Source organism: Mustela erminea, chromosome 9, assembly GCF_009829155.1.
Source record: "Mustela erminea isolate mMusErm1 chromosome 9, mMusErm1.Pri, whole genome shotgun sequence".
NCBI classification, from domain to species: Eukaryota; Metazoa; Chordata; class Mammalia; order Carnivora; family Mustelidae; genus Mustela; species Mustela erminea.
The window spans coordinates 41,600,778-41,628,310 of NC_045622.1; the positions used below are offsets into that span (position 1 = coordinate 41,600,778).

Consider the following 27,533-nt stretch of genomic DNA (forward strand, 5'->3'; position numbering starts at 1 on the left):
TGATATTATGAACAATGCTCTAGAGAAAAACTTTGTACACATATCTTATTCCCTGCTTCATTTTCACCACACTGAATTTTATTTAGGTTCCAAGCAGGAGAACCAGAAGATTGTTGGATAAAAGCCGAACATTCCATATAACCTGTGGTGTGACTATCTGTATTTTTTCAGGTGAGAAAACCAAAAGAGGTGAAAATACTACCTTTGAACACATGTTATGAATGGCATTTTTGTGGCTCTGCAAATTATTTGCTGTCACCAACTTGTGATCATCTCATTCCATATCTTAATTTTCTCTGCCATGTGTTTAAAGAGAGTTGCCTAATGGTGCTACAGAAAATGAGCATGTCTTACACATTATAGATATAGTTTTCACATTACAGTATATGAGAGCTGGACTTCAAGCTTTTAATAATGGTTTTTTATAGGTAAATACTTTCATTTAGAAAGACTAAAAGAAAAAAATGTTTTTAAGTTTTAAAAATAAAGATATGATAGGACTTTAAATATATACAAATTAGAATGTGAAACGTACATTCATAGAATGTAATTCCATTTAGAAGTATATTTGATAAATATTTCTTTGATATTAATTCTTGGTATTAAATGTCAAATGTTCGGTTCCAAGTTAAAATATCAAGCAAGAGCCTTTTGGCTTTTTAAAAGAGTCATTTTAAAATAAGTTTTTATCCTGAATATTTATGTGGTATTTTTCAAAATTTGGAACGGCAGGTGATAAACACATTAATTAAGTATATGGACTTTGGAGACAAGGTTATGTAGGATCTATCCCCAACTGCCTTTCTACCTTATTGTGTGACATAAGCTCTCTGGTCTTTGATTTGTTGTTGCTTTAATCATAAAATGATTGACAGTATGAGATCGCCCATAGGAAGTTATTTGGATGGAATTTTTTACACTTTACAAACTCAGGGGTTAATTATCTCAGTGGCATAGCACCTGACATTTTCCTCTAGTCATGATCTGACAGGACAGAGCTGTTTTGACACCAGGGACATTTGGTCTGGATATGTATATATGGCTACTTTGAATCAGGCATATCTTTGTGCAGCCACTATTGAGAGGTCATTAAGCTCTTCACTTTTAAAAAGTTCCCAAGTATTGTTGAAACAGGCATCTGCACTGTTTTGTCCCTAGACATTTTATTGGTGGGTCCCGCCTCTGGAGGCAGGAGATGGGGAGAGGCTCGGGTAGGATCAGGACTCCATACCACTCAAGAGGCTGGGGACGGAGTAAGAGTCCAGAATGAGATGAGGACCGAGTGTGTGGCCAGGGTCAGGGCTGGGTTAGAACAGAGGGAGTGAAAGGTCAGGAAAGTGGGAGGGTCTGGGAATGTGGACACATTTGTAACTTGGTTTGTGCTACACTGTAGCTGTGTCCAAATATTCTGGTTCCACTGGAGAACAACCAAAAGACTGAGATCCTGTAGAGTCTTGCCATGAATGAACATGCATTCCACACAGTTTCATTCTGCCACTCACTAGTTGTCTGACCTTAGCTGGGTGGCCTCTTCTGACCTTCTGTGACAAAGGGATGTTTCTACCTACTTCATTGTTTTATTGAGAGAATTCAATCAGAAAAATCTACTCAAAATGTCCAGCCTGGATTTCTCTTTGCTGCCCCAAATTAGAAGCCTCAATTTCTTTTGACCTGAAAGTCCTTTAAAGAAAGTGACTATATCCCTTAAGGGTATATCTGAAACAACTGATACCTAGGGCTTTTTTTTTTTTTTTTTTTCAGGAGAATTCAGAAGGAGCCACAAACATGTAGTTAACATATAAACCTTTGATTTAAAATGAAGGGATTTTTTTAGACTTAAACATTTTAGACATGATAAAGCTAGAGGACACAGACCGTTCTTCTTAAATAATCTTTCATGCCTATGCCATAATCGAATCCCTCCCGGACTGCCTCTTAAAAATTTCCTTAGAATTGGGTCCTTGCTTGTTAGTTAACCCCCTTCTAACTTCCTGTCCACTTTTTATGAGACCTTTTCCTTCCTCTAATTTGACTCTGGCAGGAGCTTATCAATCCTTTAACTTTGAAGTTGGTTAGCATTCTAGTCCTTCTCTCACTTCTATTTGTCTTTGTGAGTCCTTCAGAACTCTTGGCATAACTACATCTCATGTGCTAGGTTGGAAAGAACTGTAAAGTTTTCCAGTTTCTCTGCACGTTTTCTGTTGACTAACTCCACGCCCTATATTGGTATGGACTATAATGGTTCACTAGGGAAGTTCAGGTCACTTATCTCATTAAGTCTCCTGTTTCTGTCATTGTCACTTTACAGAGAACTAACCTGAGGTGTTGGTAGCCATGCAGCAAGAAAACCAGATTTCCAGTTAATTATCTGTCATCCTTTCTAGTACATTGTAATGTACTGTTAATTCAGACCCTATTTCTCCTACAAGAAGAGGTTGGGAACGGAGAAGACATTCTCATCCAATGCACACATTCATTTGCTCCTTCCTTGTCCAGCCTCCTCAAGATAATTTTCCTTCTTCTTGACTGTGCCAAAATGAGTTTTTCTTCAACTCTCTTATAATTTCCTAATAATTCCATCCTCTGTGTGAGCTCTGCATTGGTTGAGCTCTCTTTACTCTGCCAGTGTAAGCTGATGATGAAATAATAATTCTTACTTTCCTGAGTTTTTAATCCCAATGAAGTGATTGCCAACACTTTTGCTGCGGGGTTTAGGAAAGTTAGGAAATTCTTGAAGTTATGGATTGTGAGAAATTTTAGCTGGCTGAAAGTCATTCAGTGAGCCTTTATTTTAGGTTGAAGTGTACAAGACCTATAACAGATTGGAGCTAAAGGAGAGGCAAAAAATGTAGAAAAACTCAAATATCCAGGAGCTATTTAAATAAATAAATACACGACCATATTATCACACACTGGAACATGTTGTTTCCTAACCCTGACGCGCTAGTTTTTTAATTCTGGCCTTTGAAAATTCAGTTTCTTTACATGATTTCTAATACCCAGGTGTCTGTAATCAAGATTTTTGGGGTCTTTAAACTTTCCCTTTTCAATTTAATATTTTATTGCTCAGGTAGCTGTCAAAGTTTGGACCCTTTGGGAGGTTTGGGAGAGGAAGGGAGTCCTCTTCGTGGAGCGTATATGGAAATCCTATTGATCTGAGCCTCATGTGATTTTGCAGGTGTGCACGTGGCTGCCCATCTGGTAAACGCCCTCAACTTCTCAGTGAACTTCAGCGAGGATTTTGCTGAACTGAACGCAGCGAGATACCGAGATGAGGTGGGTGGTCTCCTTTCGCTTGTCGTGAGCCCACTAATGAAGGTCTGTGATTTTCATGGAAAATTTGTACCTTGCTGCTCCTTTTGAGTGCTTTTAAAATGCAGTTGTCAAGTTGAGTTTTGTTCCTTTTCAATAGAAAATACAGGTAATTACTATTTCACAGTGTCTCCTGCTGAAAATGGGAGTTCGAGAGTGTCTACTTTTTATATTCTGCAGCGTTCAGATGGGGGCCCCTCAGGCCTGCCTCCTGCCTCCCAGCAGCGTTGTCTGGTTTCCATCCAGTGGAGACTGTCCACAGTGTCTTTATGGGCACAAGTTTGTTTTTGTGTTTTATTTTTTTTAATTTTATTTTTTGTTTCTTTATGTTATTTATTTTGTTTTCTGTTTTTTTAATAAGTCAGATGCTGTTCTTGGAGGTGGTGAGTGGGGAGGGCAGAAAAGCAGGTTGACTCTTTGAGGATCTTAAATCATCTGTTTATTTGAATTTAAAAACTCCACTGAGTTTTAGTGTTCCTCTGTTTTGTTTTGTTTTAATCCTTGATTAAGGATTACAGGTGAACTTGAGCTGAGTTCTGTAGCATGCAATATCTGACTTAGGGTTGCTTTTCTCCAGGGGGCGGCACCCATGAGATGAAATTGTATGTGCGGGGTGCCGGGGTACAGCCTAATGAGCACATGTTAGCTCTCTTTCAGTCAGGACTTTATCCTGTCCTCAGTCTGCCTTTCCTTCACGCCAAGACTACATCAAAAACTGCTGGGAATGGAGATGGATCTCCTCGCCCTGTTCCGCTAAGTCTGGCAGGGAGTTTGTAAGATTGTTCTCCATCTCCCCTACTCTGTCTTCTCTTCCATGTGTCACCGGAGTTACCGAGATTAACACTGCTACGATTATGTGCTTGATATCCTTCGTGGAATAAAACAAAGAGAAAACTAGCAATGAACACAGAAACAAATCACGAAACCAAAATCACCAGCAGCCTTTCATTAAGTCCTTTGATAAGACTCTAGTATTCTTAAAAACACCAATATGATATAACTGGTCTGGGTTGGGGTCAGGCCTTGATATTTGTTAAAAAGTTCACCAGCTAGGTGGGGTGAGCGCCCAGCATTAAGAGCAACTGAGAAAACCAGCTCCTCCAGACGCTCTTCATACGGAATGATTCCAGAACCCAGAACTGGAGACACCACCGTTTCTGTCTCCCACGGTTTCCCCCCATCCCTCTATCCCCCTCAGCCCACAGGACGTGGACTTCTTTGTTTCCTATGTTTGCCATGGACCTGCCTCTTTATCTTTCCTTCTTTGCTTCTCTCTCTTTTGTTTTTGTCATCTTGGTTCTTTAAGAACTGAAATGGTTCTCTCATTTTTTTTTTTTTAAAGATTTTATTTATTATTTGACAGACAGAGATCACAAGCAGGCAGACTGGCATGCGGAGAGAGGGAGAGGAGGAAGCAGGCTCCCCGCCGAGCAGAGAGCCCGATGCTGGCCTTTTCCTTCTTAGCCTTATTTAGCCTTTTCCTTATTCACAGATGATTAAGTTGTTTTTGAGTTTCTTTTATGAACCACACTCCAATAAATTAATTTTTTATATGCTTCCGCTAGGCAGATTCCTAGAAGTAGAATTTGGTTTCAAAGCTATGTACATTTTTAGTTTTGAAGGACATTGCCTTGTTGTCTTTCAAAAAGGCTTCATTAGTTGACACACTTCTACCAAGTTTATCAGAATGTTTATATCTGCCCCTCAATTGTTTTTGTTTTTCTTTAATTTTTGCCAGTCTGACAGATGAAAAATAGTAACTCATTGTTTAAATTTTTATTTCCCCTTTGTTTTCTTCCTTCTTTCTTTTTTTTTTCTCCCTCTTCTTTATTTTAATAAATGTTTTTGAGCCCTTAGTAGGCATCAGACAGTGTGCTAGAGGAGGATGAAAACACACACACACACACACACACACACGCACACATGCGCGCGCACACACACACACAAGCACACACACTGCATGCATAAACAGGTACAGCCTTCCTTGAGTTGTATTTGAGAAAGAAAGATTTGTGCCATGCACCCTGTTGTCCTTTGCTTTGTACTCTGTCTTCTCCAGACTTCTAATGACCCAGCCTCCAGCTCCTGGGTGGCACGTTCTTGATGGCCTAGCTGAATCTGCCTCATGCTGTCATCTTCGAAACTGTCTCTTACTTTCATGTTCCATCTCCACTCACGGGCAGTAGTAACTGTTCTGTCTTCTGAGTTCCCAAGGCTATTTGTTCTGGTATCCATATTTCTGGTACTACCACTTTGTTCAGCTCGTTTTGTATTTTCACTAGTTGTTTATATACTAGGTTCCTCTAGGTTATCCTTGAGTTGCGTCCTAATGGCAGAGGTAGAAGTCATCTGGCCCCAGTGGGATGAGGAGCTCTTGCTAGGCAGGTGGCCCTTAGAAAGCCACCCTTTCTGAAGGTGGCTTCTGAAATTATTTCATATGAATGGCTTCCCACTTTGGATACAGGGTGGCCTGATTCCAAAGCAATGGAGGTCTAGGAAAGAATTTCCAAAGTTGTGCAATACTACGGACCATTAGGATGAAAAACAAATCCACAGATCTCCTGGGGATTGACCTCAGTTTTCCAGCAATAGAAAGGGAGTTGCCTAAGGTCCTTTTCACTATGAAAGATGTAGTTTAAAGGACAGATTACACTAGCAATATTACTTTTTACAATTCTGAGTAATAGAAACCTATTCTCTGTGTTTGAGTATCATCACTATTTTGCATGGTACTTGAAACATTGTAAGTATTCAGTTAGTATTCTTTGCACTGAATTTATAGCGACAACCCTCCCTGTATATTTTCACACTTTTGATTTTCACTGTCTCAATATCTTGTAGGTGCAGAACATTATAGTCAAAGATACTGAGTTTCAAATGGTCAAAGGGTAGGCTTCAGGCCACTGTTAATAGCTTGTAATTACCCATTAAGATGAAAGTCTACATTTTCTGACTTTTATTCAGTGCTCTTTGTATCTCAGAAGGACAGTCTTCTCTGTGTTGGATTTTTTTTTTTTTTAAGATTTTGTTTATTTGAGAGAGAGTTTGTGCATGAGTATGGGGAAGGCAGAGGGAGAGGGAGAAGCAGACTCCCCACTGAGTGAGGAACCCATTGTGGGACTGGACGTGGGGCTCAGTCCCAGGACCCTGAGATCATGACGTGAGCTGAAGGCAGACGCTTAACCAATTTAGCCACCCAAGCACCCCTGGGGTAGATATTTTTAATTTTTCAGCTGAGAAACAATTAGGGAATTTCTGAAACTTGCTTGTAAGTGACAGAGGCAGGACTCCCCACCCCCCCCAAATATCCTGGTTCCAGAACCTGTGTTGCATGAAAACATTATGAAACCTGATTGAATTTCTCATTTCCACTGAGAGAATAGTGTCTTAAATGCCTAATGGATCACATACCCAGAAGGTTCCTTGTAGAATTTTACATTTTCAGTATTTTGTTTTTCAGTCAATTTTTTTTCCCTTTTTCTCAGGATCCTAGAAAACTTCTCTTCACAACTGGTAAGTTGTTTTTCATCGCTCTTTCTGAGGATTCAGGCAAAACTTTGAGAATAAGCATCATCGAACTACACAGCAATTCAATGTATGTTAAATATAATGTGGAAAATTTGCAATCAGAACAACTCTTACCAAACTTAAGTTGCAATGAAAACAGAGGGGCAAGGCAAATAGTGGGGTTCGAATGAATGAAGAGTAAAAGGAAGTAAGCACATTTGCCTTCCATATGTTCTTCCAGTAACAACAGTGCAATGCCATATGGTTATTGAGGACCTACTCTGTGCCTCTGGCTGTGGCAGGTGGTACTGGAGATAATACACATGGAGTAGGCTCCTACCCTCAAGGTGCTGGAAGGAAACACCAAGCATTCTGATTATCGATGGAATTCTTTTAACTCAGTAATTTAGTAGGACATTTGGTGATCTTATAACCTACAGAAAAAGAGGAGGAATGAACAGTCATTAAAATTGGTTGTTTTTCTTGAAATGTGTTTCCTTTTTCAACTCTAATTTACTTTTCCTTCTCAAGCATATTGTCCATGAAATCTCAGTCTAGACTATTCATTTGTTTAAGCACATGTAAACATCTCAAAATTTTGTCCTGATGTTAGTATAATTCTACTAAAATTCTTCTTTTTCTCAACTCTGCATTTATAAGGACAAAAGCCAAAAACTGCATTTGGGGGCTTTTTAGCACATTATTTCAGGTATAAGGATGATTAGGTTATTGATAGGGTCTGTCACATAGGCTTGGCTACCATAAACACCCCATTAAGGATCGGGATTGCATATAAGACTGAGGCATGATATGTCAAATGTATTGTTTTTCTTTTCAATCAGTTTTATGATAAAAATAGCAATAATTCTGGTGTTTTCCCCTTCCCTGTCACAACTGTATATATTTAGATTTATAAAATACATTTTTTTCCTGTTTATTTATGTACGATGTTTGCCACTTACAAGGTATTTCACCGTTTCTCTTTAGGAACACAATTTTAGTTTTGCTTACAACTTTGCTCATTGAAAGCATGTTTTTAATATAAGCTTTAAGAATTGGATGAGAAATAGGAAGGAGAAAAAACAGAAAAACAAAACCTTATGTGTGAATCAATATATGTTTTGGTTCATATGAATTCATTTTACAGAAAGAATCAATTTTTTAATATTTTCTTTTTTTATATTCTTTTTAAATATTTTCTTTTTTAGTATTATCTTCTATAGCACCAAATCTGGGTGAAACATTGGGACATGTAAAATGTTTGTAAAAGTTTAGTTTTCAAACGTACAAAAAGATTTCTTATATGACCAAGACATTACATTAAGAAGCTTTGTATAATGAATACTTGTACAGAAACATGTGACCTCTCCATATAGCATAAAACCCCACCATCCTTATGTTATTTCCCAGAAGTTCCCATGAATGGTGTTGGACTAACTAGAGCTGATACTTAAAAACACAAATTAAGAAAAAAAAAAAAAACAACAAACCCACAAATTTCCTGGCTTCATCCTAGAGAGTCTTATGGTGTGATCCAACAGTATGACTCATTAAGCTTCCCATGTCCCCTGGGAGTCCCCGTTTCACCCTTATTGGGCATCCCATCATACTCTTGTAATTCCCTTCTTGCAATACCTAACTTTTGTCTGCTCTCTTACTTGATTCTCTCTCTCTCTTTTTAATCCCACTTCTGCTCCTCCTTTGAGTCTCAGCAGACATGTCCCATCAGGCACACATTCATCCCTGATTCCAGTAGGCAGAGCCGGTCTGTTTTGTTGGCCTTGGTTTGTTCCTGAAGATACATAGTAAAGTGCTATGTTGTAGAATAATTTCTTTCCTTACAGGTATAATCTTTTCCACTGGAAAGTAAGCTTCTCAGGTGTGAGGTACAACTCCCTGTAGGGCATGCAGGATCCCAGGTACATATTTTTTGGTGGAGTTTCTTTCGATACAAACAATTGGAATTCATCCCAAATCAGCATGTCAGCCTCATTTTAATGTCTCAGTCTACATCATTTTATGAAAGACATTGTGTGCTAGCCAGAGGGAGCCATCCACTTCTCAGCTTGAAACCCAGCCTGGAACCCCTAACTATGAATCTAGACCTTTGAGGGCATCTGATTGACCCTACCGAGTAGTAGGTGAGAGAACAAAGCAGAATCAAAGGATGTCAAGGGATAAGAGACCATTTTCTACAAATAGACTTGATCTAGTTTTATATTACTAATACATCTATGACTAATACTATTTCATAGCTATCTTTGAACATCATTAGGCCTAGGAAAAACCACATTTATGACAGAGGAATGCATGCATGTTTTTAGATGTTCTAGTGATAATGACTATTTTTTATTAGCTAACATGTTTCTTGGATTTTCGTTTGTTTAATGTAACATAGAGTCTTCTCTCTCTCTGTCCTTAAATATTTTTCAACATAATCTACAACTGAGAAATTAAGGTTGTTTCAGAGAAACTAAAGCCTGTGGCAGTTCAAGTGACATAAAATATGGTAGTTAGGTCACTCAATAAGAAATGTTAAAAAACAGTCCAATTAAGAATTTATAAAATAAAAAAAGGAATATATAAAGTAAAACAAATTTAAAAGATTGGATTGTTCAAATATGCATTTCAAAACATTTTCTACATTATTTCCAAATTTGGTAGAAGCTTGTATGATGAGAATAAAATGCACAGTATCCAATTTCAATTAGAAAAACCCTCATAAACAAATAGAATTGTGTTTCCAGTTACATTAGAAACAACAGGATAATGAGTACAAGATGGTATATTTCTGACCACATCTGGGTATGGATGAAAATGATCTCTCAGTTTCATCTAGAAATGGCAGTACACTGCAGTTCTTCATTTTAAAGGCAACTAAATAACAAATGTAATATGCATAGATAAAAAGTAATAAGAATAAACATACAAACATGTCTTTTCCTAAGGAAACAAGTATAGTTTTTGCTTCATAATTTGAATGATTCAAAGAGAGAGTGTTCTGCATTTTGGCAAGTGACTTTGCCCAGTAAGTTTTGACTAGCTTAGTCATTTCCAACCTGTTCTTCCTGACTCCTGAAATGTGTGTAGTAATAGAGGCTAATATGTTGGGTCTTAGCAGAGCTGTCCTTGAAAGCTAGGTTAGGGTCCCTTTTGATGTACCTGGAAAACACTCAAGCTTAGCTCTCTCTTAGCACTTAATGTCCTAGGTTGCATTTGTCTGCTTATCCTGTCTCCCACACTGGGCGGGGATTTCTTTTAGAGGAGGATTCATTTTTTTTTTTTTTTTCTCACTTAACAGTAGATTACAAATGTCCAGAAAATATTCACTGAAAATAAAAGCCAATTGTTTAACTCTCCTACTTGATACATAGATCTCCTTTACAGCATCCAGATAATCAGTTAGCTAGCCTCTGTTTGTTTAATTCCAGTGACAAAAAAATCATAGCTTCTTAAAGTACTCCTTTTTTTGGTGGTGGTGGGGACCATTGTAATTATAATAATTTTTTTAAAAGATTTTATTTATTTATTTAAGAGAGAGTGAGAGCAGGGGCAGGGGTAGAGAGAGAAGTAGACTCCCCACTGAGTGCAAAGCCTGTCATGGGGCTTAATCTGAGACCATGAACTGAGTTGAAATCAAGAGTTGGATGATTAACTGACTGAACCACCCAGGCACCCCTAATTTGTTCTCTTCATTTTTAATTAAAAAAAAAAAGATTTTTAAAAAAATTTATTTATTTGACAGACAAGTAGGCGGAGAGGCAGGCAGAGAGGGAGAGGAAGAAGCAGGCTCCCCGCTGAGCAGAGAGCCCAATGTGGGACTCGATCTCAGGACCCTGGGATCATGACCTGAGCTGAAAGCAGAGGCTTTAACCCACTGAGCCACCTGGGTGCCCCCATTTTTAATTTTAAGTAATTTACCTTCATTAATCTGGTCTGTTACTTAGTAAATTACAAACTTTGGTCTTTTTATACGTCTGGGAGCTAGAAAGGAAACATGAATCCTTTAGATAAAAAAGATACCTTCATTAATCTGAAAGAATATTAAAAAGCATTGAGTTGATTCTCCTAAATTTACAGATGAGATCCAGTGAGATTGGGGTTTGTCCTAAGGGACAGTAATAGGGCTATTTAATCCCAGAATGGGTATCTCATTGACTAAGCTGTTTGCTTCATCTTCAAATGACTGATGCCAACTATTTTATTACCCACCCCCCAGATCTTTCCAATACATTTTCCATGTTCTGCTCTTGAAAGCATTTCTCTAGTTAAATGTTTGAGGAAAGATCCGTTCAGATTTAAACTGGTTTCTTGGTACTAGTACTTGCCAGAGACTTTAATTTACTAATGTGTCCTGTGACTCTTCAAGGAATAGTTATTACACTTTTGAGTAATAGAAATTAATATCTCTAGAAACTAATGTTCAAATAATATACTTTAGAAATTATGCCTCTACACTAAACATACTGTTTTTTCAGGTGTCCTCATGAAATGATTTGTAGACATTCCATAACTAATCTTGGCATATTTAGAACCACATGGGAAACCTTGTGGGCAGACCCAGTAGACCTTAATGAAGCCCCAAGACAGTTATCAGAAAGGCCTCTCCAGCCACACATTTCACATCTTGGAGCCATCTGGAATTCTATCATTTATTTATTCATTTGGCCAAATAAGGGTTTTTTAGTTTTATTTTGTTTTAATTACTTAAAGCCAGAGAGAAAGACCTCTTTTTTGTTTCTTCAAATGTATTGAGTTATAATTGAGATACATGAAATTATTCATATGTAAATTATGTTATTCAATTGATTTTGACATATGTATACACTTAATGAAATCAAGACCAAAATCAAGATGACAAATATATCTATCATTCCAAAAAGTTTTTTGTGCCTTTATAATGCATTCTGCCCTTTACTCCTCTTAGTAACTAATCTGCTTCCTATCACTGGAGAATAGTTTAGATTTTCTAGAATACTATATAAAAGGTATCACAGAGTTTATACTCCTGAGATTTTTTTGAGGGGGAGAGTGTCTGGCTTTTTTCACTCAATGGAATAATTTTGTGGTTCATGTATGTCGTGTACAGTTCATTTTTTTTAGCTGCTGATTCATTTTCCAGGTACAGATATTACCACAATTGTCTATCCATTCATTTGCTGATGGAAATTCGAGTTGTCTACAGGCCTTAACTGTTAAAAGTGAAGTGGCTATGAATATTTTTGAACAAATTTTTATGTAGACATATGTTTTTATTTTGGGGAAATACTTGGGAATAAAAAGGCTGGGACATTTTATAGGCATGTTGTTCTTTGTAAACAGCATTTCTCTGTATTATTAGTCTTTTAGTGTGAACTAGTACAGTCATCTTGTTCTTTTTTTAACCCTAGGAAGTTAGTACTCACCTGGGGCAATGGGAAAGAGGAGAAAGGAGTGCCCTGGGAAAGAAGTGTAGGGAAGAGATGATTTGGTTTAAGCACATCAGGAAATAGAAGTCTTATTAGGCTTCCAAATCTGTACATTGGAAAGACTGAGGAAGAAAGAGTATCCAACTATTAAGTATACAAAAACTAATTCCTTAATTTCTCATGTGGCTCTTCACAACTAGAAACTTGATTTCACTGTACTGAGATTTTTTTTTTTTCAGCATAACAGTATTCATTATTTTTGCACCACACCCAGTGCTCCATGCAATCCGTGCCCTCTATAATACCCACCACCTGGCTCCCCCAACCTCCCATCCCCCGCCCCTTCAAAACCCTCAGGTTGTTTTTCAGAGTCCATAATCTCTCATGGTTCACCTCGCCTTCCAATTTCCCCCAGCTCCCTTCTCCTCTCTATCTCCCCATGTCCTCCATGCTATTTGTTATGCTCCACAAATAAGTGAAACCATATGATAATTGACTCTCTCTGCTTGACTTATTTCACTCAGCATAATCTCTTCCAGTCCCATCCATGTTGCTACAAAAGTTGGGTATTCGTCCTTTCTGATGGAGGCATAATACTCCATAGTGTATATGGACCACATCTTCCTTATCCATTCATCCTTTGAAGGGCATCTTGGTTCTTTCCACAGTTTGGCGACCGTGGCCATTGCTGCTATAAACATTGGGGTACAGATGGCTCTTCTTTTCACTACATCTGTATCTTTGGGGTAAATACCCAGTAGTGCAATTGCAGGGTCATAGGGAAGTTCTATTTTTAGTTTCTTGAGGAATCTCCACACTGTTCTCCAAAGAGGCTGCATCAACTTGCATTCCCACCAACAGTGTAAGAGAGTTCCCCTTTCTCCACATCCCCTCCAACACATGTTGTTTCCTGTCTTGCTAATTTTGGCCATTCTAACTGGTGTACTGAGATTTCTAATGTTATTTTGCAGTGTTTCTAAACTGTTGGGATTCTAATGAAGCATACCTATGGTGCTCTTCTGTTGTTCCCAGCTTGTCTGCTTCTGCTAGTGCTTGTAGTTCATGAGGGCCCTTCTGTTTCCTAGGTGGTTCTTTGGCAAGGAGAGAAGTTGGGGGATGCCTGTGCTTTTGGATACACAGTTGTTTCAGTAGCTTTCCATATAGATTTAAGATGGACTCTTTTGGCTCCGGGTTATTTGAGACTTACTGTTGCTTGTATGATTGTAGTAGTAAATAATGTAACTTATCGACAGGATATTTTATTTGGTAGGAATAAGATAATAAGAAATGAGACTATTGTGATTTTAGTTCTTTTTGATAAAGCATATCAACTATTCATTTAGGCTATGCTATATGGACTAACACTGGATTTTTAGCCACCTGTCACATCACCATTAAGTTTGAAAACCAACACATTTGCACAGTTTTTTCTTTGTTAAAAAATGGTATTATGTAATATCAGAAGCACTGATTACATCATGTTTTCCATACTAAGGAAACATCAGCACTCTAATTTTTTTTTTCCTTGAGATCTACTGTTGTTTTGTTCTATATTCGACATTGTGGTTTTTAGAAGCTTTAGGTTTTGTTTATTTTTTCTTTAAAATTATTCATTCTAGATAGTAAAGCACAAAAGAAATTATTTGAGTTGAAACTGAAGCAGATACTAGTTCCATGAAAGGGGAGGGAGGTGCTGAGAGAGTAAGGGAGTTTTAGTATTGTGGTGCAGGAAAAAAAACAACACAGTAAATGGTGTTCCATGTCAACCCAGCCCTGTTGTGTATTTTTCCCTCCTTTAAAACAATTTTATTAATATATATCTAGGATCTAATAAATTATATCTATTTAATGCATACTCTCATAAGTTTTGACTCTTGCATATATCCATGAAACCATCATCACTATCAATATAATGGACATATCTTAACACTCCGTCTTTCACATTTCTTCATGTCTTTGGAAGTTTTTCCTTGCTGTCCCTCTTTGCTTCTCCATTAAATATATATTTATTTTCTGCTGTTGTTTTCTTTTTCTTTTCTTTTCTTTTTTCAGTGTTCCAAAACTGTCTGTTGTCTTCATCACTGACATTTGATATAGTATGTACATTTGGTAGAACGTGTCCCAAGTATGTACACATTCACCATTCTGAGTGGGATACTTGAAAATACTAAGGTGGGCTCTTCTGTTAAAGATAGAAAGGCTGCTTTGTCTCAAGTACCTTGAAACTGTGCTAATTTTAAAAAGGCTTTTTTGGAGAGGGAACATACAAAGAGATAGGTGATCTGGAATTGGGCTTCCCACAGAGCAGCATGGTAGTTTGGATTATAAAGTAATAATTTTTCTACTTTTTTCTCAGTATGGTTTAAGTTGAAATGTCCTTTTGTCCATTGTTTATAGTTCCTGGGCTGACAGGGGTTGGCATGGTGTTGGTGCTCTTCCTAATGATTACAGCTTCTACATATGCAATACGGTGAGTGTCAGAGTCATTATTTCAATGTTTACTGGCCAGAGTGTTTAGATTTTCCTCAGATTATCTTCACTTTCATATGTAGAAAAAGCCTTCACTTTCATATGTAGAAAAAGCCTCAATTAACTGGAATGCTTAGCCAATACAATCAACATTCTGGTCAGTGGACTATTTTGGATAACTAGGAGTGAAGTAGAAAACATTTCTATGTATCATTTCCTGTTTTTGAAAATTCTCATTGTTTGAGTCAAATATTCTGTGTTCGTAAGGAAACATATGGAGACTTTTGGATGACTAAGGAAATTTGAGTTCCTCCATCTGAAGGATAGTGTATCTCTATGAGACATGAGATTGCATTCAACATGTATCAGAGGAATATATCACAATTATTTTGTAACTCATTTCCTAGTATGAGTTTGTTTTACAGCAATTTAATGTAGTATTCTAAATGAAGCTTGGGAACCATGGTTAGTTGACATCTGTTAAAATAATCAGAAATATCTGCATGCATATTTATTCATCTAGTTACATATTTATTCATCTAGGCTTTGAGCAACTGCAGGCATACATTTTCATGAGCACTTTCACATGTTCCTTCTGATAGATATATTCTGTATTTCATACAATTTTGCAGCATCTTATGTTTCTGGTCAAACTTTTTGTTTAAGAAAGCATAATATTCAAGAATCCCCAATCATTCTCGTTGTTGAGATGTGAAATTTAATGGAAACACACACACTTGCACACATATACACACTTTAAAAATAATGGCTCAATAGAGTATTTCTTAAAAAGATTTTCTATATTTATATTTATTTATTTATATAATTTAGAGAGACAAAGAGAGAGCACACATGTGATCAAGCTGGTTGGGGGGTACAAAGAGAGAGGAAGAGAGAGAATCTCAAGGAGACTCTGTGCAGAGTTGGACACAGGGCTCGATCTCATGACTGAGATCATGACCTGAGCTGAAATCAAGAGTCTGATGCTTAACTGACTGAGCCACCCAGGTGCCCCAACCCAACAGAGTATTAAAATGAGTCTATCCTTGCACTTCTGAACCCATCTGTATTCATATCTACATGCAATAAAACATTACAAGTAAACTCACCACTCAGAGATTAGCACTATAAACTTTCATAAGAATTAAAAATCACCTTACAAGAAGACGAATCAAATCTCTAACATCAGTGTATGAGAGTGCCAGTTTTGTGGGGAGAAATTTTCTTTTAGTTAGGTAAAGCATTCATTTAAAAAATTTCATTTAGGTATTCTTGAAGGAAAATTAGGGCATCTGACATTTATTTGAAAGAGTGAAGATATTTGAGTGTTCTACATCTAGAAAAAAAAATCCATAATTGAGAGATAGTTTTGTAAAATGGAATATAAAGATCAACTTCTATTTTCAACTAAGCCATGACATTTGTGGTCGTAATAATTCAATGGATGTTTATTAATCTTTAGTTTTTCATTGCTTTCTTTTTTAAAAAGATTTATATATTTATTTATTTTAGAGAGGGAGAGAGTGTGCCCAGGTGTGAGTGGAGGGAGGGACAGAAGAAGAGGGAGAGAATCCCAAGCAGACTCCACGTGATGGCAGAGCCCAACTTGGGGCTCATTTGCAGAACTGTGAGATAATGATCTGAGCTGAAATCAAGAGTTAGCCGCTTAACAGACTGTGCCGCCAGGTGCCCATTTTCGTTTCTTTAAAAGATATAAAATCATCTCTACTTTTTCCAAACTTTTTGGGGGAATCATGGAATTTTTTTTTAAACATTTATTTATATTAGAGTGATAGAGATGGGGGGGAAGGGAAGGGCTGAGGGAGAGGGAAAGAAAAATCCTCAAGCAGATTGCCCACTGGTGCAGAACCTGATGTGGGGCTTGATCTCACAACCCTGAGATTGTGAACCGAGCCAAAATCAAGAGTCAGATGCTTTTAATGGCTGAGCCACCCATGCGTCCCTGGGGGGAATCATGGAATCCCCAGGAATTCCCTGGATCATGAGATAATCTTCTTCTACCTTTTGTCTTTAACAGTGAGGAAATAAAACGTTAGAGAAATGGAGTGAACAAATGGCCCCTCTGTTTGAGTAGTTGAATATAGTCTAGTAATTCACCGGTGGTCCATTAGTGCTCAGTCTTTTAAAATAAGTTAATATATTTTTTAATAACAGGTGATAGGAATACAAACATATTTTCATCTCAATAGATTTTTTTAAACTGGCGATTAAATCTGAACTCTAGTTCTGAATTAGAATAAGTAGAATAAACTAGAAATTAATTTCCTTTATAGAATTAAAAAAATATAAAAGCCAGAACTGAGATCATACTTACCAAAAAAACATAAGATACATTCCTAAGAAAATGATGGAAAAACCTAAGTGGTATTTTTAATTCTATCATTATTTATATATGATAAGAAATGAAACAATTTTAATTATTAGAAATGGAATCATTAGAAAGAATGCAACAGTAGGTCATCATTATTTCCCATTATTCCCAATGGAATAATATACATATATAAAATTGTCTAGCCAGAAAATCCAAAAGAACTATGGGAAAAAGAATAGTGTTATACCAAATTAATTAAAATATTTGGAATAGGTAAATAAACACAAAAACAAATACTAAAAATTGCTTTTATGTAACAGCTATTATCAGTTTGAAAATTGAATAAAATAAAAAGGTACCACTCACAATTGCAACAAAAACAAAGAATATCTGGAAATAAATTTAATAAGCAATTATTGAGGGGCACCTGGGTGGCTTAGTCAGTTAAACATTTGCCTTCAGCTTGGGTCATGATCTCAGGGTCATGCTTCTCAGGGAACCTGCTTCTCCCTCTCTCCTGCCCCTGCTAATGCTCTCTCTCATTCCCTCTCTCAAATAAATAAGTAAATAAAATCTAAAAAAAAAAAAAAAAAAAAGAAAGAAAAACTATTGAAAGCTATATAGAAAAACACAGACCTTCACTGAGAGACATAAGTAGAGATTTGAATAAAGACTGTCTTTATACTCCATAAAGATGGAGTTCTTCCTCAATTATTTTATAGGTTCTTGCAATTCCAATCAAAATCCAAGATAGATTTTTTTGTTTGTTTTTGAACTTAGCAAAACAGTTCCAAAGTTCATCTGAGGGAACATCCAAGTACATGTTCCAGAGAGGAGTGAAAGGGGGAGTGTGGCTTACTAAACATTAGCATGATTAGGCTTCTTCAGTAACTTAAAACAGAATAGGACTTAATTGCAAAAATGACCAAGGAATTGAATCTAATGACAGAGTTCATAGAAAGCCCTGGAAGGGACTTTGCTATATATATGAAGCTGTTGAATAAAAAAGATGCCATAACAAAGTTATGAGGAAAGTAAATTTGTATGAAGTTAGAGGTAACTGTAAAAAAAATTATGCCATTAAAAATTTAGAAGAAACTTTGCCCGATAATAAATTATTGTAATTATATGGAACTAGTATATACTTAAAATTTAACTAGTTTACACACAACAGTTAAGAAAATGTAGAAATGGATAATTATCATGAAGAGATAAATCACAGAAGAATTAAAAGCAAGTAACACACAAAGGAAATAATACCCAATTCCACTTAATACAAAATAGTGGAAACATATGAAGTGGAGTCTGGATTTGAGAAACAGGCTCTCCTACTCTATAGTGTGGTTTATAATAGATACATTTCGGAGAGCAATGGGCAATGTGTATCAAAAACAAAATGTGTGTCCTTTGACGCAGTATTTCCACTTCTAGGAATTTAGGTTCAAAAAGAATCAGATATGTGCAAAAAAGACATAAGTTACAAGGATGATAATGATCTTGTTAGCAAGATAGCAAAAGCTGTGGATAAAGTAAATGCCAGTCAATTGGATACTGCTTAAATCAGGGTTTCTAAGAGGGTCTAGGGGTTGTAACAGAATCTTCTGAGAAGCTTTTACCAATTTCTGCCCTCTACCTCCAAGATTCTGATATGAATATCCACCCAGACATATGAAATGAAGTAACTGTTAAGTCTTTCTACTTTTCTTAAAAATTTCATAGATGGTGCTTATCATACCCTTTCCTTTTCAGGCTCTTGGTTCTCCCCCAGGCCACTAACACCAAAGTGTTATTTTTAGCATGTATGCTGTTCAGGAAAAGAATAGAAAACTTTAATGAGCATTTATTTAATTTCTCCCAATTTACCTTTCCTTTGGACTACTCCCACAGTGTGTATTGGGATAAGAGCATTATTTGTTGTAGATATCATTTGGAAATTGAGCATAGTGATCAAAAGGACAGTAAAGGTGCATATTAGCATTCTATTACCTACTCCTCAATCTTACATCATCATAACTTGAAATATTTTATTTTAATTCCTTCCATGTATCTTTATTTGAAATACAAAGAACCTTCAAAATTATAAAGTGTTATTTATAATTTTGTCAGTTCTCTCTGCATGATGTGTTAATACTTCGATACTAGTAGATGAATCTGACATAACTCTTATTTTAACTTTCTTCAATTGTGACATGTATCTGAAATGATAGAATGTAAAGTAGCATTGAAATGAAGTTATTTGCTTTTTCAGAGTTTCCAACTATGACATCTTCTGGTATACTCATAATCTCTTCTTTGTCTTCTACATGCTGCTGATGTTACATGTTTCAGGGTAAGTTTAAAAAATATTTTTAAATATTTTTAAAAACATGTATACCTAAAATGGGGTAATGAAAGACTATAGGAATTTTCATAGGAAGTGGTAAAATTATTTGGTTACTCGAATTCTTAGTCTCAAGAATGAAGATGGTTCTACTTTTAGCATAGCATATTTTATTTTTTTTATTTTTTTAAAGATTTTATTTATTTATTTGACAGAGAGAGATCACAAGTAGGCAGAGAGGCAGACACAGAGAGAGGAGGAAGCAGGCTCCCTGCCGAGCAGAGAGCCCGATGCAGGGCTCAATCCCAGGACTCTGAGATCACGACCCGAGCTGAAGGCAGTGGCTTAACCCACTGAGCCACCCAGGCGCCCCAGCATAGCATATTTTAATGAAAGTAGTGTAAAAATGTATTAAAGCTGAAAGAATTGGGGCACCTGGGTGGCTCAGTCAGTTAGGCATCTGCTTTCAGCTTGGGTCATGATTCCAGTGTCCTGGGCTTGGACTCACATCTGGCCCTCTGTTCAGTGGGGAGCCTGCTTTTCCCTCTTCAGTTCCCCCTGCTTGTGCTCTCTCTCCCTGTCAAATAAATAATTAAAATCTTTAAAAAAATACAACTGAAAGAATTTCTTGTCCCAAAGTATTGTAGGTTTCTTTTTATGAGATGTATTTATTAGAGAGAGAGAAAGAGAGAGAGTGAGCAGGTGGAGGGGCAGAGAGAGAGGGAGAAAGACTGAAGGTGAAGCCCAGTGTGGGATTTGATCCCAGGACCTTGAGACCATGACCTGAGCTGAAATTTAGAGTCAGATGAGCCACTCAGGTGCCCCACAGTATTGCAATTTTTAAATTGCAGTCCTCTATAGTTATATCCTTTTTTTTTCCTTTTTAGAGAGAGTAGTAGAGGGAGATGGGGGAAGTAGCAGAGGGAGAGAGAGAATCTTGAGCAGACTCCATGCCCATCATGGAGCCTGACACTGAGCATGATCTCACAATTCTGAGATCATGACCTGACCCACAATGAAGAGCTGGACAGTAAACTGACAGAGCCGCCCAGGGGCTGCTCTATGGTTATGCTCTGATAATCTCTAAGAGAAAGTTAGTAAGAAGAGAAGATTTCAAGAAAGTATTTTAGTTTTTGTATTTTTAGGAATTCCTTATGTCTTGCTGCTGCAGAATTTATAGCATTGGAGTTACCAGGTTTTAGTTTAAAAAAGCCTAACAGTCCAGAGCAACATTTTTCTAGATGTGTCTCCTGAGGGAAGGGAAATAAAAGCAAAGTAAACTATTGGGACTACATCAAAATCAAAAACTTCTGCACAGTGAAGAAAACAATTAACAAAACTAAAAGGCAACCTACTGAATGGAAGAAGATACTTGCAAGTGATTTACCTGATAAAGATTTAGTATCCAAAATATATAAAGAACTGATATAAGTCAATACCCCAAAACCAAATAATCCAATTAAAAAATGGGCAGAAGACATGAACAGGTGCCTGAGTCACTCAGTTGGTTAAGCGTCGACTCTTGATTTTGGCTTAGGTCATGATCTCAAGGTTGTGAGATCAAGCCCCACATCAGGCTCCACTCAGTGGGGAGTCTGCTTGAGATTCTGTCTCTCCCTTGCCCTCTTCTCCTCCTCCCGCTCATGGGCATGCACTCTCTCTAGAAAATAAATAAATCTTTAAAACATCAGCAGTAGACATCAACAGATATTTCTCTAAAGAAGACATCCAAATGGCCAGCAGACATAGGAAAAGATGCACAACATCTCCCATCATCAGGGAAATACAAATCAAAACTACAATGAGATATCACTCCGCACCTCAGGCTAAAACAAAAAACACAAGCAACAATAAGTGTTGGCAGGGATGTGGAGATATCGAAACCTCTCCCCAGCCTTGCACTGTTGGTGGGCCTGAATACTGGTGCAGCCACTGTGGAAAACAACATGGAGTTTCCTCAAAAAGTTAAAAATAGAACTATCCTATGATCTACTAGTCACACCACTGGGTATTTACCCAACGAATACAAAAACACTTAATCAAAGATACATGCAGCCTTGTGTTAATAGCAGCATTATTTACAATAGCCCAACTATGGAAGCAGCTCATGTGTCCACCCATTGATGACTGGATAAAGAAGATGTAGTCTATATATACACTGAAATATTATTCACCCATAAAAAAGAATGGAATCTTGCCATTTGCAACTATGGATGGACTTAGAAAGTATAATGCAAAGTGAACTAAGTCTGTCAGAGAAAGACAAATACCATATAATCTCACTCCTCTGTGGAATTTAAGAAACAAAACAAAAAAGCAAAAGAAAAAAAGAAAGAAAGGCACAAACCCAAAAGCAGACTCTTAACTATAGAAAACAAACTGATGGTTACCAGAGGGGAAGTGGGTGGGGCGATGGGTGAAATAAGTGATTAATTAGGGGTTAAAGAGTACACTTATCAGGATGAACACTATTTTTTTTTTAATTTCAAGTTTTTATTTGAATTCCAGTTAGCATATATGGTAAAATTTGATTCAGGTATAGAATTTAGTAATTCATCACTTACATATAACCCAGTGCTCTTCAGAAGTGTCCTCAATACCCACCACCCATCTAGCCCATTCCCTGCCCTCTCCTTCTATCAGCCCTTAGTTTGTTCTCTATAGTTGAGTCTCTTTTGGTTTGCTTCCCCTACCCATCTTTTTTTACCTTCCCCTGTGTTCATGTTCTGTTTCGTGTTATATATGTATACACACACACACACACACACACACACACACACACGCCACACACATCTTCTTTATCCAGTCGTCCATTGATGGACAGTTGGGCTCTTTCTATAGTTGGGCTATTGTTGATAATGCTGCTATAAACATTGGGGTTCACGAAACATTGATTAAAGATTAGAATTATTGAATCACTGAAACAAATGTAACACTGTATGTTAACTATACTGGAATTAAAATACAAAACTTAATAAAAACAAATAAATAAAAATAAAAACAAAACAAAAAGGCCTGGCTGCAATAATACTTGCAGAGAAAGCCAAAGGTTTACAATGATCAAAGACAAGGATGTGTCAAAAACATCAGATCACAAAGGAAAAAAAGAGCATATCCTAAGATTTTACAAAGAATATACTCCAAATATTCTTCTTCTTCTTTTTTAAACAGAGGAGTTCCTTTTTTAAAAAATATATTTTATTTATTTATTTGACAGAGAGCTAGAGAGAAAGCATAAGTAGGTAGAGTGACAAGCAGAGAGAAAGGGAGAAGCAGACTCTCTGCTGAGCAGGGAGCCTGAATTGGGGCTTGAGCCTAGGATCCTGGGATTATGACCTGAGCTGAAGGCAGCCACTAAACTGAGTGAGTTACCCAGGCGACCCCTACCCCAAGTGTTCTGAAAAGTGTGTCAACCAAAGAAGTTTACTCAATGGTATAGTGTTTAAAAGAATCCATTAGCTTAGAGGAAGGAAATAATATATGTACATAATACGTAATATGTATGTATGTATCTCTGTGATCACCAGAGTGGACTGTGGTTTCGTCTTGAGGCTCACACTAATATGACACAATAGACCATCGTCTAACTTCAGGTTTGCTTGATTGAGTAGAGTAATAGAGGATAGGAAACCTAGAAAGTCAATAGGACAATGTCAGGTCCTTCTGTGGGGATCCCTCTGGTGGTTAGGAATCATTTCCCACCTCTTCTCCCTCGCCCCCCAACTTAGTTTCAAGATGAATAAGCCACATAGGTAGGCATGGACTACCCTGCCTTGCATAAGGCTCAAGCTCCACAGAAACCAGTATCTTGGTAGCAGCCCCAATCTCCTCAAGGGATGCCCTCCATTGTGAGAACACACCTCACACAGTAAACTGAGGTCTGTGAGTCCTGAATGATTTTATAGTTCACTCATAGACCTCCTGGTCCAGATGCATTCCACCAATAATAAACAATGTTGCCTGGAAACACAGCTGGCATTCCCAGTTTATCATAGCCCAAAATGTTTCCAAGGAGACAGTGTTTGGAGAAAGGTTCAGATCTGCTGTTAATCCTTTCCTCAGAATGTTTTCTAACGTACTTTGTACAGTAGGTCACATAAATTATGTATTTATTTCAGGGCGCATGTTTAAAATGCTTTTTTTTTTCCCTCTGATTTTGGAGACCACTGTTTTAGACAGCAATATTATATGGGTCTCTCTTACATGTCCTCATGGCTCTTATATGTCCTTATATGGCTCAATTTATTATATACTTCGTTCCAGAACATACAGTTGTAGAGCATCAGAAACATGGCCTCACATTATTATCCCGGCTTCTGGTTAGTCATTCCTGCCACACAAAGAAGAGAGCCATGGTCTGAGGAAGCTCTGGGTTCTATTCTTTTCCTTTTGCAGGAATAATATGTTCTATGGAATATTAGGACACCAAGAAAGCTCTCAGTACAAATTTGGTTTACACTCTGTTATTTAAATGGCTTGTTTGGCTGTCAGGGCTATTATCATAAAATGAACTATGAGTAAGCAGATGCTACTAATGTTAACTGTAATTTAAAATAATTACATAATGCTTACTATATGTCAAGGATAAATTCAGAATAATTTAGATGCTTTATGTTTTCAGGGATCACAGTTTTAAAAGGATAAAATAATATTGTTAACCCCCCTTTACACGTCAGAAAACTGAAGTTTAGGAAGAGTAAGTAACTTGTTAAAGTTTACTTAACTGATGGATCCTGGATTCAGATTTGGCCATTCTGACTCAAGAACTCATTATTTTTTTTTTATTACTAGGTTTTGTGTTTTTGACTGAGAACTGGGTGTTAAGAATTTTTTTAAAGGTTAATATCTTGTTTTATCTGGGATTGTGGTCTCCCTCATCTATCTGTAACAGATGAGAGAAAAATGCAATCATTTGTTAGTATAATTAATTATTCATTCTTTTGCCTTTATGTTGTACTAAGTTAAATCTGAAAATATCTGTTTCTTTGTAATTCAAAATAGAGTCAATTTTTAAAAAAAGGTTCAGGAGTTCAAACAGATTTCTTAAGTTTAAAGAAGCTTGTATTGAGAGTTCTTTCTTTATTTTTTGGATAAAAGAAGGCATATTTAAATTATGACTTTACTTTTGTAAAGCGAGGGTCATAAACAGAAAGTGACTTTAATTTATGCAATGAAATAACAAAAGGCATCTGCAGAGTGAATTATATGTAATCAATTTCTTAAACTAACTTAATTGTTATAAACTATTAGTAAGAAAACCTTTTCTAATACTGAAATCAGTGTCATGCAACAACTATACAATTCTATAAGAATTCTGTAGTATACATTTTTATGAAATTAAGTTTTTATTGAAGTATACTTGATAAAATTATATATATTGTGTATTGCAAAGTAATATATTTTAAGTATACACTGTGATTAAATACATATATGTTGTGAAATGGTTATTTCAACCAAATGAATTAACATATCCGACACTTTACAGTTACCTCTCCTGCCCATGAGGATGCTTCAGATCTACTCTCTTAGGAAATCTTAAGTATATAGTATGGTATTATTAACTATAGCTATCATTAGAATTTTTCCATCTTATAACTTTAGATGCTCAGAACTTTTCCATCTTATAACTAAAGTTTTATAAACCTGTGAAGTTAAATTTTGAATAAAGCCACATAGATTATACTCCTGGTATGGGAAAGTTTACTGGTGGTAAAAACTTACAGCATTTTCAAAATCGAATATTTCTCAAAAAAATTTTTTTATTGCTAACGGATCTAAGTAAATCTATTGAAATTATTATCATTTGTCCCAATGTTGAGAACATAGATTATCTTTGCTTTCTGAAATACCTTGATAATTTCATTCTCTAGCTTTTGGTCATATAAGGAAATAAAGTGCTGTTACTCAAAATAAGTTTCTTGGATTTATATTGAGATTTCTATTAAAGGGTGTGCTTTATGTAGGGACAGGAAATCAGTATTTTCTGGGCATTTACTCTTTCCATCAGTGTGCTAAGTACAGTAATGAGGTATAGTGGAACAATATAATATATGATCTTTAGTCTCCCAGCATTGGTAATTAGTTTAGAATTAAAACACGAGTTGAAAGAGCTAGAGAGAATTTTAGACTGCATATTTTCCATGTATAAACATTTTCTTTTCAAGAATTCTGGTAGTTCAGAATTAAAGAGGCAATGTAGACTGGGAATTTAAGAAAATTTTAGGCTTCAAGGATGAAATGATTAGAGATTGTTGGCTAGCTTCTCTACCTAAGCAGACTTTTGCAATAGGAGGAGTAGTGATTTTTGAAGGTCAGTTTTGTTTTCATAGAATCTCAAATTTTGAAGGAAGCTTAAAGGATATCTTGAGTAAGATGCCTTGAGTCTCCCATACAAACTAAGTAAATATCTAATTCTGAAAAGCCAATTCTGTCTTTAGGAAACTCTAATTTTCACAAAGTTCTTTCCCTTTAGAGAAAGAATTTATTTTACTTTAATTTAAATCAGGGCCTTCAGTGTCTGTGACTAAATCTCCTTCAAATTCTGTTCATCTGTTCCATGCTTGATGATCATCTCAAATCTCCTCATTATTCCAAACTTTAAAAAAATATATATGTTAACAGTGAATATTCATTGAGTGCTTACCTTGTACCTTACCAATGTTTGATCTCATTCAGTCCTCCCAACTACCCTGATAAAATCTGCTGCTGTTGCTGTTGTGGTTGCTGTGATGATGATGATGGTGATCATTATTCTCCTTGTCCAGGTGACAGAGCGGGTAGTGGCAGGCGAAGTAACTTGTTAAAAGTCATGAGTAGTTAGTAAAAGTTTGGGTTTGAACCCAGGGATCAGATTCTTGGGCCCACACTCCTCACCACTAACTTAGGCTGGCTGCTGTTTGGTGTGCTTCCCTTGGATCCCTTTAAAAAGTGGAAACCACACTACATGCAGTGCTCTAGGTGTATTTGATATGACATTGGTAACATGGAAAGTTTATCTTTTTTGCTCCAAATATTGCAGCCATTATTTAGGACCTGGTAGTCTTGTTCTATAATTACCCGTCCCTTATCTTAACCTAGTTTTCATACTTGTTACCTGTGTCTTAGATTTTTAAAATTATTTATAAGCAAATCTATTGCATGAAACCCTAAAAAAACATTTCACATACGCTCAACTCAGATGTTTCTTTTCATTGGTCAAATGTATCTTTAAAATATGCTAATCTTCCTTTCTAAGAGGTCAAGAAAGCATGGCAATTAAGAGGTTCATCATTAATAGCTGTATGACCTTGTCAGATAATTTGACCTATTTTTTTTCTTAACTACTAGATGGAATTATTAAAGTCACTTACATCATCAGGTTGTCTCAGTGAACACTCACTAAATAAGTGAATATAACAATGTAAGCATCATAGAGGCATATTCAAGGATTAGCAGGAAAAAAAATTATACTTTTGCAAATACCTAATAGCTATATTAGGAAGAAACCCTACATTTAACTGTTGGAAGAATCTTTTTTTTTGTTTTTGTTTTTATAAAGACACAGCACTTTTGAAGAGCCCAGGTTTTCCTATCTACAAAGTAATTTGATGAAAGTATAATGAAAACTGCTTAGCAGATCAAAAGAGCATTCCTTGAGAGGGCAACACTTTTTATAACATTGTTAGGTTTCAAAAATTCAATTGATTTTAACAATAAAGGTTTACTCTGGAACTTGCAAGACAAGCCTCCTCCTGAGGGGATTTTTTTTTTTCTTTTTAATTTTTAATACACCTCTCTAGGAGGTTGCTATTTGCATGCTGTATTAAAGATATTTCAATTCAGAAGACATTTGGGGAAAAAAAAAAAAGCCAAAACTGTTTCCTCTTTTCAGACACGAATGTAACTGGACATTTCTTTATTTTCATTTGAGAAACTCATCAGGAGGATATATATACTGCCATTCTCACTTACTGATAAAAGGGATATTGGAGGGAAAAGCAATTATGAATGTCACAGAGCCTCAGCTGAGAGACTAACCCTACTCCTTTGATAGGCTTGTGGAGGGACACATTGCAAATGAGATTTGGCACCTTGGCCTCTCAGAGTCAACACCCACTGGCTCTAGCTCGGGGTGTTAGATGCACAGTGACTGTATTTTACTTTTTTATTTACATGAGAGAGGAATCAAAATGTCGTGATTCTGAAA

At 36.5% G+C, this 27,533-nt stretch overlaps 1 protein-coding gene across 4 annotated transcripts in view; it reads left to right on the forward strand.

Annotated features, from left to right (window-relative positions):
• NOX4 (NADPH oxidase 4) overlaps positions 1–27,533 on the forward strand; it is a 172,659-nt gene that overhangs the window by 27,374 nt on the left and 117,752 nt on the right. For 3 of the 4 annotated variants that reach the window (XM_032356523.1, XM_032356524.1, XM_032356525.1), the window contains exons 5-9: positions 87–171; positions 3,179–3,276; positions 6,798–6,825; positions 14,625–14,697; positions 19,277–19,357. In XM_032356523.1, the coding sequence (XP_032212414.1) occupies positions 87–171; positions 3,179–3,276; positions 6,798–6,825; positions 14,625–14,697; positions 19,277–19,357 (365 nt within the window). Of the gene's footprint in view, positions 1–86; positions 172–3,178; positions 3,277–6,772; positions 6,826–14,624; positions 14,698–19,276; positions 19,358–27,533 lie in introns of those variants that run through there. The other variant, XM_032356527.1, reaches the window with a different exon arrangement.